At 48.2% G+C, this 15468-nt stretch overlaps 1 protein-coding gene across 1 annotated transcript in view; it reads left to right on the forward strand.

Moving 5' to 3' along the window:
- Positions 1-5266: 5266 nt before the first annotated feature.
- CPD (carboxypeptidase D) overlaps positions 5267-15468 on the forward strand; it is a 37011-nt gene continuing 26809 nt past the window's right edge. Inside the window, exons 1-2 of the mRNA XM_075904622.1 lie at positions 5267-5915; positions 10521-10768. Of these exons, the coding sequence (XP_075760737.1) occupies positions 5290-5915; positions 10521-10768 (874 nt within the window). The 5' untranslated portion in view covers positions 5267-5289. The remainder of the gene's footprint in view (positions 5916-10520; positions 10769-15468) is intronic.

The following is a 15468-nucleotide window of genomic DNA, read 5'->3' on the forward strand; positions in this document are numbered from 1 at the left end:
ATTAGGCGCAGGATATTTAAATCCCTGCCTCATTTGCAATGTTGACCTGCCTAATCTGCATCCCTCTGCCGACAGAGGGATGCAGTCTAGACATACCTCCCATATGTTCAGAGGATATTGGCTATCTATACATGTCACTGGGGAATCCAGATGCTGCATGAGTTCTGAATCTTCCTGGGGTAATAATGATGTACAGTAAAGCTATGTCTAGACTACAGGCTTCTTGCGCAAGAAGCTTTTTTTGGAAGAGATCTTCCGAAAAAACTTCCTGTGAAAGAGGGCATCTACACTGCAAAAGCACATTGAAAAAGCAATACGCTTTTTTGAAAGATAGCATCCAGACTGAATGGACGCTCTCTCGCATGTAAGCAGTGATTGCTATGGATAGAATGGCCACCAGGGCACCTGTGCTTTTTCCTCTTGTGGCCCTGGCTCCACTCTGCTGGGCATTCACTGGTCACTGTGTGTGCTGTGGGTGACCCCTACTGGCCTCTGTCTGTAAGCACTGCCCAGCGGGGGGTCGCCCCTGAGCAGAAGCACTCTAGGTAATGGCCAGGGGCTTCTCACCTGGCCATGAGAAGGGGAAAAAGCCCTCTTGCACAAGTGTTCTTGCGCAAGAGGCCAGTGTAGACAGGCAACATGAATTTCTTTTCATATCCAATGTTCAGGATATGGAGAGACTAGAGTTGGTTGCACTCATGACATAAATGTTGTTGCAAAATACACTGCACCATCTATTAAAATAGGATTACACTCAGAGAACTGGAATGACTGGGAAAGTGTACCTGAGGTGGTATTTTGAGAATGTTTACCTCAGAAAGGCATTAATGCTTTGCTTGGCTGATTTTTGCTTAACAAATTAACCATGATCGCTGAACTATAGAGTATCCATATCGCATTACACAGCTACCTCCAGGGGTGACTTTTAGGTCTCAAACCATTTAACAGTAAGAGCTTGATTTTTTTTTATTTATCAAAGTCAGAAAGGTCATATAGTTCATTCTTCAATTACTGATGTTCTGAATAATCAAATCTGGCCTAACCAAGGTCTATGGTTTGTTGTGAGAGTCTAGAACACCAAACAAAAAATAAATTTTGCCCCACTCCCTATTGCATCCTAAATCTCCTCTTCTCGTGTTTGCCAGGCTTGGATTACACTGAGAAATTGATTAGAAATGATTAATTCATTCCTTATGGGCATGTTCAAAGTCGTATCTGAGAAAAGATTTCAGTTTGTGAAATGTGCTCTTTTCACTACTCCATCACTGCCTACAGTAGGTCATGCCTTACAAACACAGTACTTTGAAGTAGGAATAAGAGATCCTCCGGAAAAGGGCTTTATTCCGGAGGATCGGGCCAGTCTAGACGCTCTTTTCCGGCTTTTCTACAAGCCGGAAAAAAGCGGCGGACATCTTTATTTAAATCCCGCGGGGGATATTTAAATCCCTCGCGGATTTCCCTATTACGAAGTTTAAAATTAGCATGCCCCTTTCGTAAAAGGGGCCAGTGTAGACGTAGCCTCACAGTACATGCCATTGATCAGCATGCCTGCAATGGCACTGCTGTAAACAGGCAATCCCGCAATCTGTATCGCACTAACTCCTACCCAACCACTTTAGTAGTAGCATGGGAGTCACATGAATTGGAATCGACATGAACAAGCACTTGAAGAAGAAAAAACAGTTACTGACTTCTCGTAACTGTTGGCCTTTGAGATGTGCTGTTCACATCCATTCCAACACCCACCCTCCGTCCCCTCAGCACAGCCAGCAAGAAAGAACTGAAGGAGGAGCAGGTCAACAGGGTCATGTATAGCATTGTGCACTGACGCCACTCCTGGGGGCACCTTGGGTGACCCAATGGAGGCTGTTAGGCGGAAACGCTTCCGACGTCTGTGCATGCGGTACGCATGCACCTGAATTGGAATGGACCCGAACAACGCATCTCGAAGAACAACAGTTATGAGAAGTTAGTAACCGTTTTTTTTTCTATTGGCTGCTTTTATCGACAGGCAATAGTTTTACTGCAGCAGCTCAAGGAGATATACCACTTCTCCTACGCACAGATATCACTGACTTTAGCATGGAATTTGCTTGTCCTTTCAGAGAGCCTGCAGTGTTGTTATAGCCATCTTGGTCTGAGCGTATGAGATGCAAGAAGAGTGAGGTAATATCTTTTATTGGACCAACTACTGTTGGTGAGACAGACAAGCTTCTGAGCTACACAGAACTCTGTGTGACTTGGTATCTTCTAATGGTAAGAGAGAAGCTGGTCCAATAAAAGATATTCCAGAGAGTGACTTAGGAGTCTATTCTCCTCTCAATGCATAGCAATTTGTGGGCAGTTTAGGGAGTTACCAGCAGAAACTGAGATAAAAATAGACATTTTCTCAGCCTTGAATTTGAGGTTGAAGTTAACCAAATGATTCCTCTTTAATTCCACCTAGTTACAGTTCTAATGTTCTACGTCTTATTCAATCTTTCTAGTATTACTATGGAAAATTGCAGCTGTAAACAGCAGAAAGGGCAATAATGTTTTTGTCAGTTTTTCAGAGTTCACCATTGATCTGGTTGTAAGGTTCCTTAAGAGTTACTGTGGGCTGATAAGAACTGTTACGATTTTACTGTATAATATGCTTCTTAACAGTTTATCGTGGAACTCCCTTTTTTTAAAAAAGAAAAATTATGTCTTTGTACAAAATACATTTTACAAATCCTTCCTTCTGGCCTTATTTTTTTGATAATAGAATATAAAAATATCTGGTGAAACTCTGTCACTTTTCAACAGCCCCTTCATATTTCCTGCACTATTTGTTACTTGAAGTGAGAGAGAATTCGCAGAATCTGCTCACATCTAAATGGCTCTGAATGTCTTCGAGCAAAGGCTTTCTAGAGCCACTTTCATGGATCTTTTTCGAAAGGGCTGAGACCCAAATTCCTTGCAAATGTGGTTTGAATTCTGCATAAACTGAACCTGTGTGGTGTGCCAGATGAATTGCAGGTGTAGATCAGAGGGTATGTCTACACGACAGAGAAGATCAAAGCTGCTGCTGTCAATCTTCCAGGGTTCAAATTAGCGGGTCTAGTGACCAATTTGAAGTGAGGGGGCACTCCAGTCAATGCTAGTAGTCCCTCTTCCACGAGGAGTAAGGGAAGCCAAAGGGAGAGTGTTCTCCCTTCAACTTCCTGCAGTGTGGACAGTGCCAGAAGTTGGGTTACGGCACTTCAACTTCAGCTACACAATTAACATAGCTGACGTGGCATATTGTAATTCAACCTTATCCCGTAGTGTAGGCATACCTATAGAGTTCTTACACCTCCAGCTAGCTGACTTGCACATGCAATCACATTGTTAGAAGTGTAATTGTTAGTATTTATGTCGCTTCATAGATGAGATGGTCCTTCACAGAAGAAATATTCATCTGTCTTTGAGTTTTATATTGCCACCCTTCCCTGTAGGGTCAGTGTCTTGTTCATAGACAAACACTAGCAATTGCAAAGTCCCTAGTGGACTTTGTGGAGACTCTGGCACTTCTCCCTTTATGGTGTCAGAACTCTGCTTGGGCTGGATAGGGTGTTTTGGCAGGAAGGAAAGCTGGAAGATTTTGGGAAGAATGGGGGGGTTTGAATGATGAGTATTGCTTGTGGGGAAAAGGCTTTTGCAAAGAAGACCACCCTGCAATATTTCCTAAAGAGATCAGACTCTGGAGTCACTTGAACTCGTCTGGAAGATTGTTCTGTAGCTGGATGCCCTTGACAAAGAGGTTTGTCCCCCCCAATGTTTTGTCCTGGCATTTGAGATCCACATTCTCCCAGAGGAGTACAGCCATCATAGCGTCTCAGAGACTGAAATCTGGTGCTTGGTGAAGTTGGGGCTTGATCCATTAATTGCTTTGAAAATCAGGAAGAAGTCCTCAAACTGTGCTTACAGTGGGCTGAACCACAGAGAAGGTGAGGAGCTACATTCTGTATTAGTTGGTCATCTACCTGGTCATCTACGCTTGGCAAGGAGTCAGACAGGACCCTGAGGTCAGCACACTCTGCTGAATGGGGGGATGCTTCCAGTGGAAAGTGGAGGCAAAATGTTAGCCAGTCTTTTAAGTGTTCCCCCTTTATAAGCAACATTCCTTCAGTCTTGCCAGTCCAGTTTGAGTCAACTGCTCATCTGATCTTGCTGTCATTGTAATATTTCAATAGTGCAAGTGGCTGCGTCAGTGGAGAATGCGATGCCGGAATATAAGAACGACTCAGCTCAGTCAGACCAATGGGCTGGTTAGCCCAGTACCCTGTTTTTTGACACTGCCAGATCCTTGAGGGGGAATGAAAAGAAAAGGGCAGTTACTGAGCAAGCCTGTAGTTCAGTCATGGCATCTGGCAGCAAGACTATAGGGATACCCATAACCTGGAGTTGCGTCCCTGACCATCTAGGCAAGTAGCCATTCCTCCATGACCATACCTCCTGCTTTTTTGAACCTAGTTACGCATTTGGCTTTCACAACACCCCCTGGCAAGGAGTGCCGCAGGTTAACTGTGCTGGGAGGAGAAATACTGCCCTTGTCCCCGTGCCCTTGGGTGCGTCTGGGCCTGTGTTACATGACACGTCCCCGTTCGCTTTCTCCGCACCATTCGCGCCAACCCCCATCTCTGTCCCAAGCCCCAGTCCCTTTAACGGGGCCTCAGCCCCATACCCCGCCCAACCCTCTGCACCGGCTCTGATGCCAGCCCCTTGGGAGCCGTGGCCACCCGCCGCAGGGGAGCAGGGCCCGGGTCAGCCCCAGGCACACAGCCCCAGCGCCCTCTCCCACGTTGCCCCTGGAAGGGTCTGGCTGGGGAACGTGCCCCATAGCTGGAGTGGACACAAGCTGTCCCCCCCCCCCCATTAGGGCAAGAGCACACGGCCCCTTTAAGGTTGGCCACGCCTTTTTGGTGACGTTCCCAACACCGCCACTGGGATACCCCTTAGGCTCCCTCCACCCCCAAGGTTGCCTCATTGGTCCCGCCTCTCCTCTCCTCCCCCATTGGCCCATTGCGGCCCCATTCTCCCCCCTCCCCTTTCGTCCCTGCCCTGTCTTCTCATTGGCCGTCTCCTCAGACGTCCCTGACTTCCCACTGGCCGCCGCCTCTGACGTCCCTACCTTCCCATTGGTCACCGCCTCCGCCATCCCCATTCCTGCCCTTCCATTGGCCAGCGCCGCGGCCGCTGCGGTTCGGCCATTGGTCGCAGCCGCTGCCCCGCCCCTCCCCGCGCGCCAGGGCCTGCGCTGGGCGGCGGGGCCTGCAGTCGCTCGCCATGGCCGGGCGGCTCGTGCTGTGGCTGCTGCTGGGGCTGGGCCCGGCGCGCGGCGCCCACATCAAGAAGGCGGAGGCGGCGGCGCAGGCCCCGCGCTACCTGCACGCGGCCGAGCTGGGCGCGGCGCTGGCGGCGCTGGCCGAGGGGGCCCCGCCCGGCCTGGCCCGGCTCTTCAGCATCGGCCAGTCGGCGGAGGGGCGGCCGCTGTGGGTGCTGCGCCTGACGGCCGGGCTGCCCGAGGCGGGGGCGGGGGCGGAGCCGGGCGGGGCCCCGCTGCCCGGGCGCCCGCAGGTCAAGCTGGTGGGCAACATGCACGGCGACGAGCCGCTGGGCCGCTCGCTGCTGCTGCGCCTGGCCCGGGAGCTGGTGTCGGGCTGGGCCCGCGGGGAGGCCCGGGCCGGCCGCCTCCTCAACGCCACCGACCTCTACCTGCTGCCCAGCCTCAACCCCGACGGCTTCGAGCGGGCCCGCGAGGGCGACTGCGACGGGGCGGCCCCGGGCGGGCGGGAGAACGGCCGCGGGCGGGACCTGAACCGCAGCTTCCCCGACCAGTTCGGGGCGGCCCAGCCCGACCTGGAGCCCGTGCCCGAGGTGCGGGCCCTGATCGCCTGGATGCGGCGCAACAAGTGAGCGGGGGGGGGGGGGGGCAGTTGCTTTGTCCGCTCAGGGTGTGACTGGGGGGGTCTGGCCCCCGGGGGAGGGTCCCCGAGCCCGTAGATCCGCTCTGCGCGTGGGAGGGGCAGCAGGGGGGTGACTGTGGGGAGGGGGGTTGATGCTGGGCTGGGGCCGCAGAGCAGAATGGTCCAGACTCGATAATGCTTTTTCCTTATCCTGAAATCTCCTCGCTCTGCATTGTACCAGTGCCCGCTAGTTCCCCTTGTGTGGTACCTGGAGGCAGCTGGGACAGCTAGCAACTGACTCCAACTCGTTATGTGCTGGCGCCTACAGCAGGCTTCTTATGAATAGAACCGTTTTTATTGTTTAGCTGCACAAAGGCCCACGTGCACCTCTGCCCCAGAAACCATGTTGGTTTCTTTATGGACCGCTGCACTTAAAGTACCATTAAGCAATGGGTTTTCCTAGCTAATCAAAACAGGGCTATAGTAACCTAAATTATTCATATAGAGTCCCCTCTTCATGGCAAGTTAAATGAGCAGACTCAAAGAGAAACTTATTTTTAGGATGTAGGTCGCCTGAAGATACTTGGCGACGTTTGCTTTTGGACCTGGATTATTAACTCTTATCATAAGTAGTTGTCTGATCTTCAGCAATATGCCCCAAACCTGTTGCTTTAATACATACAGATCCCCAAATACTGAGGTCTGGCATGTGTTGTGAGTTTCATAATAAATTTTCTGCACATTGCTTCTTGTTGTTGATGCATAGAGACTAACAGATTTATTGGAGCAGATTTATTGGAGATTTATTGCAGATTCAGACTCACACGGGTACCTCTCTGATGCATAGAGAATTATTGCTAAATGCTTCTAGATGTAGGTCTTGCTCCTGCAAATGTTCATGCATGTCAGTAGTTCTATTAAGTGTTTGTGGGTTTGGGCCCTGAGAGCCTACAATAATACATTAGCCTTCCAGCTCCTGATTGTCACAAAGAAAGGGAAGAGCACTGATAAACTTAGACAAGTGGTTCTCAAACTTTTTGGGCTCCGGAGCCCTTTACATGCGTAAAAATTTATGCAGAGCCTCAGCGGTCCACTGATTGTATGTTTTGTACCTATCTATGTTTCCAGTTTGTCAACCTCGCAGAGCCCCTGAAGATGTCTCGTGGAGTCTCTGGGGCTCCACGGAGCACAGTTTGAAAAACACTGTTATAGACCATACTAATCCAGACAAGTAAGGGAGAATAGCTAGCTAAATTGGGTTATGAAGTCCAGTTCTCTATCTTCTGTGACTGTCTCATTTGCTATTAGTTTCTTGAATGAATTTGTAAAAGAAAATCCTGATTAGATTGAGTAAAGTTCTCTTAACTTCTTGAAGATAGATCTGAAGACAGTTACAGGATAGCTACCATGGAACCATAGTATAAAGTGTGTGCAACAGGGACACGCAGTTCTTGTTATACAAGTCTGGAAAATGAGGATGACTGCTATCTGTTTGCTGTTGAGAAATTTTGATCAGGTATGACTTGATAGACTGAAACAAATTGTAAACATCTTCCAAAGTGAAATTGAATGCTGTACCATACGTTGTTGGTACTTTTTGGCTAAGTTTGTCTAGTGAAATGCGGTTGTTACAGGCTGATGCTTAATATCACAGTTGCATCTACACAATGAAGTGTGGAAGTTCAAGTTTTTCTCCAAAGTTCATGTTAAATTTTAACAGACTTCGTGTATTTCGATCACAAGGTACAAATATCCAGTATTACAGCTGTAAGAGAAGTTAATAGTCTGAGTTGTTGATTCACCTCTGGCCCCCCAGGGAACTTGATGCATTGGACAGCATGCTTGCTGAACTTTACTGCCAACTCTAGTGATGTGTTGCAGTACACAATTAATCTAAACTTAAAATTGCTCTTGCTCAAAATTAACTAGAGGGGAACAGTCTCTGGGTTCCAAACAATAGCTTAAAATAAATTTTAAAAAATGTTTTGACAGACCACTGCTGCCAAAAAAGCTACTTTTCTGTGTAGAAACAATACAATGCATGATGCTATCCTCTGGCTGGGTGTTATAACTGCTATGCTAATTTCATCACTCATACAAAACTGAGTGAGTAAATAAAACCATTTGTTTCAAAACCTCTAAGGGAGGTAATGTTTACAGTCTCATTTATGTGCTCTGATTCGCATCCTGTAACTTGCTTTGAAAAGGCTTTAACTATGTCAACTCTGCTTAATAACACAAATAAACATAGGTTGAATAGCAAGGAGACAAACCTGAACTTTTCTATAGTATTATAACAAATGAGAACAAAAAGCTTGTTTTATATATGCAGGGCACTTTTTGGATAAGGAGCCACTGACTAGGGATGTTAAAAGGTGTATTAAGTAATTATGTAACTACTGAAATTTTCAGCAGTTATATGTGGGGATGTGGTTGACTAGTCGACTATCCAGTAAGCAAATGCTTATCGGATAGCTGACAAGCTATCAGAAAGAGGCGGAGAGTGGGGAGAGGGGAAGCGCTGCATGGAGCCAGCATCTGCTGCTCTGACTCACCCTGTGCAACCCAGTGTCAGCTGGGAATTCCCTCCCCATTTTCCCCCATGCTGCCTCTGCTACAGGGCACAGCCGGCTCATCATGTGTCCTGGGAGCCTTTGTGTAACTTGAACGTTAACCAGTGAGCCTAGGCTTAACCATGTACACAGTTATATTTTCACATCCCTCCTACTGACCCACAGTAAAATCAGTTGTGAGCCACACACAAGTGAGAAGCTAAATAAATAAATCCCACAACTCTCTGACCTGTGAGCGAGAAGGAAGGGGAAAAAACCCCTCTCAAATATGGCCCCCAACTGAGAAGCAGGAAAAAACACACTCCCCTCACTTGTCTCAAGCTCTGGTCCCACAGGCAAGAGAAGCATTGAGGATCAGTGTGTACCCCCTGGGCTAGACTAACTCTTCTGGTGGCTAGTGAATTTTGTGGGTCCCCCAAGACTATAGGATGGGGCCAGAAATGAGGGGTTAATTGTGGAGGAAGGGGCTGCCCGGGAACTGGCTGGGGGTGAGGGAGGGAGGGAGGGAGGGGAAGGTGCAGGAGCAGGCTGGCAGTGAAGGCGCACTGTCTGGACAGGAGGGAGGATGCAGGAGCAGGCTAGGGATGAGGATGTGGGATCGGGGTGAGAGGGAGGATGAATGCAGGAGCGGAGAGGAGGACTAGTGTATGGGCTGGGGTGACATAGGAGTGTCGGCATGCTGCGGGGATTTGCTCCCTGCAAGCACCATCCCTGTCACTCCCGTTGTCTGAGATTCCCAACCAACTGGGGCAATGGGGGATGGTGCCTGGAGGGAGCATATCCCTGCAGCATTTAAAGCCGCTCCCTCCTAGCAACAGGCACAGCCTACAGGCCCAATCCAGCCCACAGCTTGCTTGGGGTTCACCCCTTTCCCTTGCAGTGCTGCAAGGCAGTCCATGCGGGTGCTCCAGCCACAGCACCCTCCTGACCTACATGTAGAGAGAGTTTTACAGCTTCCTGTGACTAGACTAAGGAAGTACAGAGGTACTGAGCCTGCTGCACTCTTGTTGGTATTTACCTGTCCATTCCTTACTGCAGCATAAGTCTCTTAATCTTTCACCCATTCTTTAAAACTTGGAAAAGGGCTGCTGGCTACTGAACTTTACATAAGGAGCTGAAGTTGTTTCAGTAGAAGTGGATATGCTCACATTTCCTATCAAAGCAGGATACATGATGTAATGGCTGCTTTTTATAAGCTGTAAAGATAGTAGCTGCCATGGTGATGCATCAGTGCCTAGGCCAAGGCAGCTGGGGAGAGAAGCCTTTTCTTTGAGCATCTTGAGACTATCAATGCCTGTTACTTCAAAATAATCTTTGTGAATTTTGCCTCATTTGCTATTCTAGCAGCAGACTGCAGTCTTCTGAGTCTGAACTGTAGCTCAAAGGCAGCAGCCTGTAAGACAGACCACAAACTAGGAGAAATAAACTCTTCAGATGAACAGTGTTCCTTCCTCCTCTCTTCCTCCCCCCCCCCCCCCCACGTTTAGTTAGGGTTGGGCCTGCTTTGGACAGGGGACTGGACTTGATGACCTCCTGAGGTCTCTTCCAGCCCTAGGATTCTTTGATTTCTTTCTCTTTAAAAATAAAATGAAATATTTCAAGCGAAGTGGGCCTGGGTGGACATAAGGTACTCTCTACCCTGACTTACAGAAAAGCTGGAACACTTTAGGCCAGGAAGAACTCTTGCAAATACTAACCAAAGCCTTAAGAGGTTGGACCTGAAGTCCATTTAGTTTAGAATTCTGTCTCTGACAGTAGCTGGCACCAGATACCGCTGGAGCCTATCTAACGTAGGCTGTGTATGTGTCTCCGATATAGCATAGCCTATATATATAAAATGTAGCAAAACTCTACTCATGATGCAGTGTTACATTAGTTATAGGGCTGTTCACTTACTGTTGCAAAATTCCAAGCAGTTTCAAAAGTACTTTGTGCCAGAAGGAGCTATGTTAATCGTGGTGGCGGGTGCTGGCAGTTACCTCTGCCCTCCTGTGCTCTGTCTGGTTCTAATAAGTGTTTGCTTTTGTTTGAAAACCAGGTTTGTGCTCTCTGGGAACCTGCACGGGGGCTCTGTGGTTGCGAGCTATCCCTTTGATGACTCTCCCATGCACGAGCCCAATGGCATCTATAGCAAATCAGCTGATGATGAAGTGTTTAAATACCTGGCAAAAGCTTACGCTTCAAATCACCCGATAATGAAAACTGGCACCCCACAGTGCCCAGGGGAGCAGTTGGAAACATTCAAGGATGGCATCACTAATGGAGCTCATTGGTATGATGTAGAAGGTAAGTTATTTCAGTACCATGCTTAGCAGGGTTCTCCAGCTCTTTGTCTGGATCCCTTCTTAATGGCATGTGTCACTGAGCCCTCCCCTCTCACTTGTCTTTTTGTGGGCCATCTCCGCTCCCTTTTCAGTACCAGCCATTGAAAAGCAGGAGTAAGAAAGAAATGTATTTTTAGCTTTTAAGTCAGCTGAAACAAAGCAAATGGAGCCATGGGCCTCCTGCAATGGCTTGGTGGATCCCTATTGGGAACCTGGGTTGGGGGATAAAGTCTACTGTGTGTGGTTACCCTAAGCATATTTGAAAACACAATTAAAGTGAGAAACTAGGCATATGCACTTTAGATATATTTGAAAATCGGTGGAAACTGTTAGTGTATCACTGATCATCACAGATCTTAAGCTATTTGTATGGTCATGCCTTCTCTTGAGTTTCTTTTGTTCCATTGTTTGGTCTCTTTGGTGAACTCTGGTGAGGGGTGGGTGTTCTGCACTGGTAACTTCGGTTGTGATGTTTTAAACAGCCCATTTTTAAACCTCTGATTAGTAAGACTCGGTGCCAGGGATGCACAAGATTGGAACCATGCCACCAGGTTGCTAACAGTCTCCCTGGGAGAAACCTTTGAGTGTGCCTGGTGCCTTGCAGCTTCATTGTCTCCTTAGACTTGGCCTCTAGGCCTTCAGACCATCATGAGCTCTGTTCATCGTGTCCCACTGGGAGAGTCTTCTGGTGGAGATTCCTGTGCACTGAGAGGTTGTCGATTTCACCCAGAATTGCAGTGACATCCATGCAGTTTTGCCAAAGTAGTTGAGCTTACTAGTTGAATGGAACGCAGCTTAGAAAGTCCCTAGGTTAGTGTGGAGAAATGAAGATTAAATTATAGACCATCCTGGTCAGCATGGAGCCCAGCCATGCTGTAATGTTGTTCCTGTGTTCAAGTGCCATCTGACTTCCTTGGTCAGACTCCAGGGGAGAGCCCAGCAGCCAGCACTTATTACCATGCCTCACCCTTCTCCAGTTCTTTGTTACCGAGCTGGCGATAGTTGATCAGTTTCCCTGCTAAGAAGTGGGGAAGTCTCTATCCTTTGATTACTGGGTGTCAGTGTCCTGGGGATTGGATTTGGCATTGTCTTCTAAGATGTTCTATTGATAACGGGAGCTGATATGTAGACAGGATTCATACAAATATTACAGAACATTCCTACTTTTAGGAATTCCCACAATTTAAAAAAAAACCTAATTGACTTTGCTTGGACAATGGAAGTGGACTAGCCACTTTCACTTACAGACACTTGTGTACTAATGATGAGGCTGCAGGGTTTCATTTGCAACCAGGATAGGGGAAGAATTTAACGTCGGACTGTTTTCTTCATTTGGTTTGTATCCAAAACGTGTTAAATGTAGAAGACAATCCCTTGCCACTCAACTTCTCCTAAACTTAGGGTCTAGGTTCTGGGTCCATTTAAGGCTTCATTAACAAACATCCAATGAAAATGCTCAGCTTAGTGGACAGCCAGTGAGAATATTTGAGCTTTCCTTAAAGTCCTTAACAGAGCCCCAGACATTAGCAAGTGTGGGGCTAATGTATCACTTTGTGTAGCTAAATGACTTGAATGTAAATTTACCATTTCCCCATGCCCTATTCTTTGGAGGGCAGATGACATGACTCAGCCATATTGTAGAGCCTGTCTTTGATGGGTATTTGTCTCCTGCCAATTAACATACTTCACGTTGGTGTTTGTTTGATGCCATGCAATTCCGGAAAAGTCCTGTGGGCCATTACGTAGTGTGTTTACCCTCGTCCTAGCTCCTGGCTGAGACTGTTACACAAACATAGACTTGCCAGATAGGGTGAGGGCTCTTGTCATGGAGGACAAAATAGAAGTGGCGCTAGCATAGCACAGCTCTGTAACCTGGTACATTCCAGTCTTTGCCCACACTGAAGCTGAGTGGGCTATGGAGTGAGCCGTAATTAGGCTGCAGAATTAAAAAGGCCTACTGAAGGCTTGAAACTTTATGGTGCCCTAATTCCTACGAGATATTTGATGTCTGGGTTTAGGAGTGGAATGACTCAAAGTCCACACTTCTTGGGAAGGAATCCAAAAACTGATCTGCAGCACCCATATGCTGGTAGAAGGAAAAGATCTAAATCTGTTTTCCCCGTTATAGCTGACTCATTGCTGGGCATTTCACTGTCCAAATAATACTCAGTTTTATGAGTTTTCCTTAAGAGCTGCTCCCTACTCCTGCCCATTGAGCAGGCCTAAGAGGCATAGGCTGTATGTAGGCTTACTGAGGTTGGTTGTATTTGTACAGGGAGTCAGAACAAGCAAAGGGTTATGGGGCCTCATGACTCTGCTTTGACAGAACCAGGATATCCTGGAGCTACCTTCTTCTGGGAACAGTTCTGTGAAACATCTAAGCTAGTCAGCGTGTATAGTACAACAGTAACATTCAGACCTTGCGATGAGCTGATTCCACAGCTAACCTTTTTGTGTATGTGAAATGAGTGTGCTTATTTGAAGGAGGTTGAGACACTCAACAGTAGCTGGTCCACGTGGTCCTAATGCTGCTGTGAGGTAGCGGTAGTCAGTAAGCACTTGCAGGCCGCTTGTATCGTGTAAGACTGACAGTGACTCAGACTGCCAGGATTTGTAAGCATGTTCTTGATGGCTTCTGCATCAGCATCCGAGGTATTTTAGTCAACTATCTTCAGGCCCTGGCTGAAGTGCAGGCTTTGATACGTGTGCTCTGGCTGAGGAAGTGACAGAAGTAAAGCACGAGTCAGTTCATTTTGTTCATGCCATCTCTGCGCTGTGGTTGCTGGGGTTGGAAATTTGCCCCGTACAGAGACCTGTAAAGGCTTCCATCCTCTCTGTGAAAAGAAGCTCCTCAGCGACCGGTGAGCCATAAACTCCAGGTCAGGTATTCTCCAACCCTGCAGATTTGTTTCTGTGTAACTTAGTGGCAGCATCTATGGGAACTGAACCACATAGCATTCGCAGTACACATTAGAAGGCTAGGTGTTGTGCAAGTTAATCATTTGCTCTGCTATCTTGTCCATAGGGAAGGTAAGCTGACAGTGATACTGTCTATGATACTCCCCTTGCCCCCAAGACTGAGACACCCACAGACAGTTTAGTAATGCTCTGCCTAGTCAGCTGACCCACTGAGAGAAGACCAAGGGGATGCATTATGACTCAGCAAGGATGCAGGGCCATGCCATTGGACAGAACTCTAGGCTAGGGCATCCAGACCATGTGCTGGACAGCTTGAGTTTGGGACAAGGAAGTAGAAGCCACATGGCAAAAATAAATTAAAATAAATATAAAGGCACCCCAATGCCAGCACTCACCCATCCCCTCTTTCCCCACCTATCCCTGTACAATCTGCTCAATCCTGATTCTAAACCTTGCAGGCACAAACAGCCTACAGGACATGGCACAAACAAACTCCTTCCCCCCCACCCCCTGCTTCGCCCCAAAGCCAACACCCGCCCACTCCCTCTTTCCCACCTACCCCATGCAGTCAGCACCTTACCTCCCCCTTCCCAGCCCAGGAAGCTGTAGAGTGTTGAGTTTGTTTCTGCCCCCTCTCCTGGCACAGAGGGGACTTTCTAAACTCTCCTCCCCTCTGACCTCTCCCAGCCAATTACTCCCTCCTTCCTCCCCCCAACCACTTTCCTCTTATAAATATCTCCCCCTACTTACCTGCTCTGGCTCTGCGCGCTTCTCAGTTCAAGCACGCAGCCGTTGCTGCTTAGCCAGATGTCCTACGCTCTGGTGATCAGCTGAGCTCTCTGCCTCAGCTAGAGTGGTGAGCTTTGAAATGCTGGGCTCAGAAAACAGCCGCGCAGCTTACAGGGAACACTGTAGAGGAGTAAAGAAAACTACCTGTGTTGCTCTCACTCTGTGCTGGCTAGAGAGGGGAGGCAGGAGACGGTATCCTGCTAGTGTAGGGAATTGGGGGAGGGGAGCTGCCCCCCTCAGCCCTTTTCCCCCCCTCCATGGCACCCATGAGGCTGATGTGAAGGGTATTCCTCCTTGCAAAGAGAATTCAGTGGTGTTCTCCACAATGCCAGTAAGCTAGTCCATGGCTCGATTCCCATGGCTGCCCACCTATTGTGTAGTTTGGCAGGGGAAGGGAATAAGAACACAGTGGCGTGTGTGCACACAGTTATTGGCAGGATGGGGTTGAGTTCTGCAGTGCTTTTCCCTTTAGCCCAGTAGGTTTGCCGGTGGGATTCTTACCCAAGCTGCAGGCCATGAGACAAAAGAAAATGAGTACTGTTCTCTGGGCCAGAACCTGCTCTTTCCTGGGTCTCATAAGAACATCAGACTGGTTCAGACCAGAGGTCCATTTAGCCCATGTCCTGTCTGCTGACAGTGGCCGATGCTGGGTGCCCCAGAGGGAATGAACAGAACCGGGAATCCAGTGGTCCATGTCCATCCCCCATTCCCAGCTTCTAGGGACGCTCTCCCCGTCCATCCTGGCTAACAGCCATTGATGGACCAGTCCCTCCATGAATGTATCAAGTTCTTTCTTGAATTCTGTTGTAGAATCCTAGAATAGGCTCCCCAGGCAGCCTGCATCCTGAACCCCTTGTCTCCAGTCCCACCCCAGAGCAATGACTCAGATGAAGCATGGACATTTTCATTTTATTTTCCAAAAAACAAAAAATTGACTGAAGGACCAAGCAACGC

The sequence above is a fragment of the Pelodiscus sinensis genome, chromosome 21 (assembly GCF_049634645.1).
Source record: "Pelodiscus sinensis isolate JC-2024 chromosome 21, ASM4963464v1, whole genome shotgun sequence".
Taxonomy (NCBI): Eukaryota; Metazoa; Chordata; order Testudines; family Trionychidae; genus Pelodiscus; species Pelodiscus sinensis.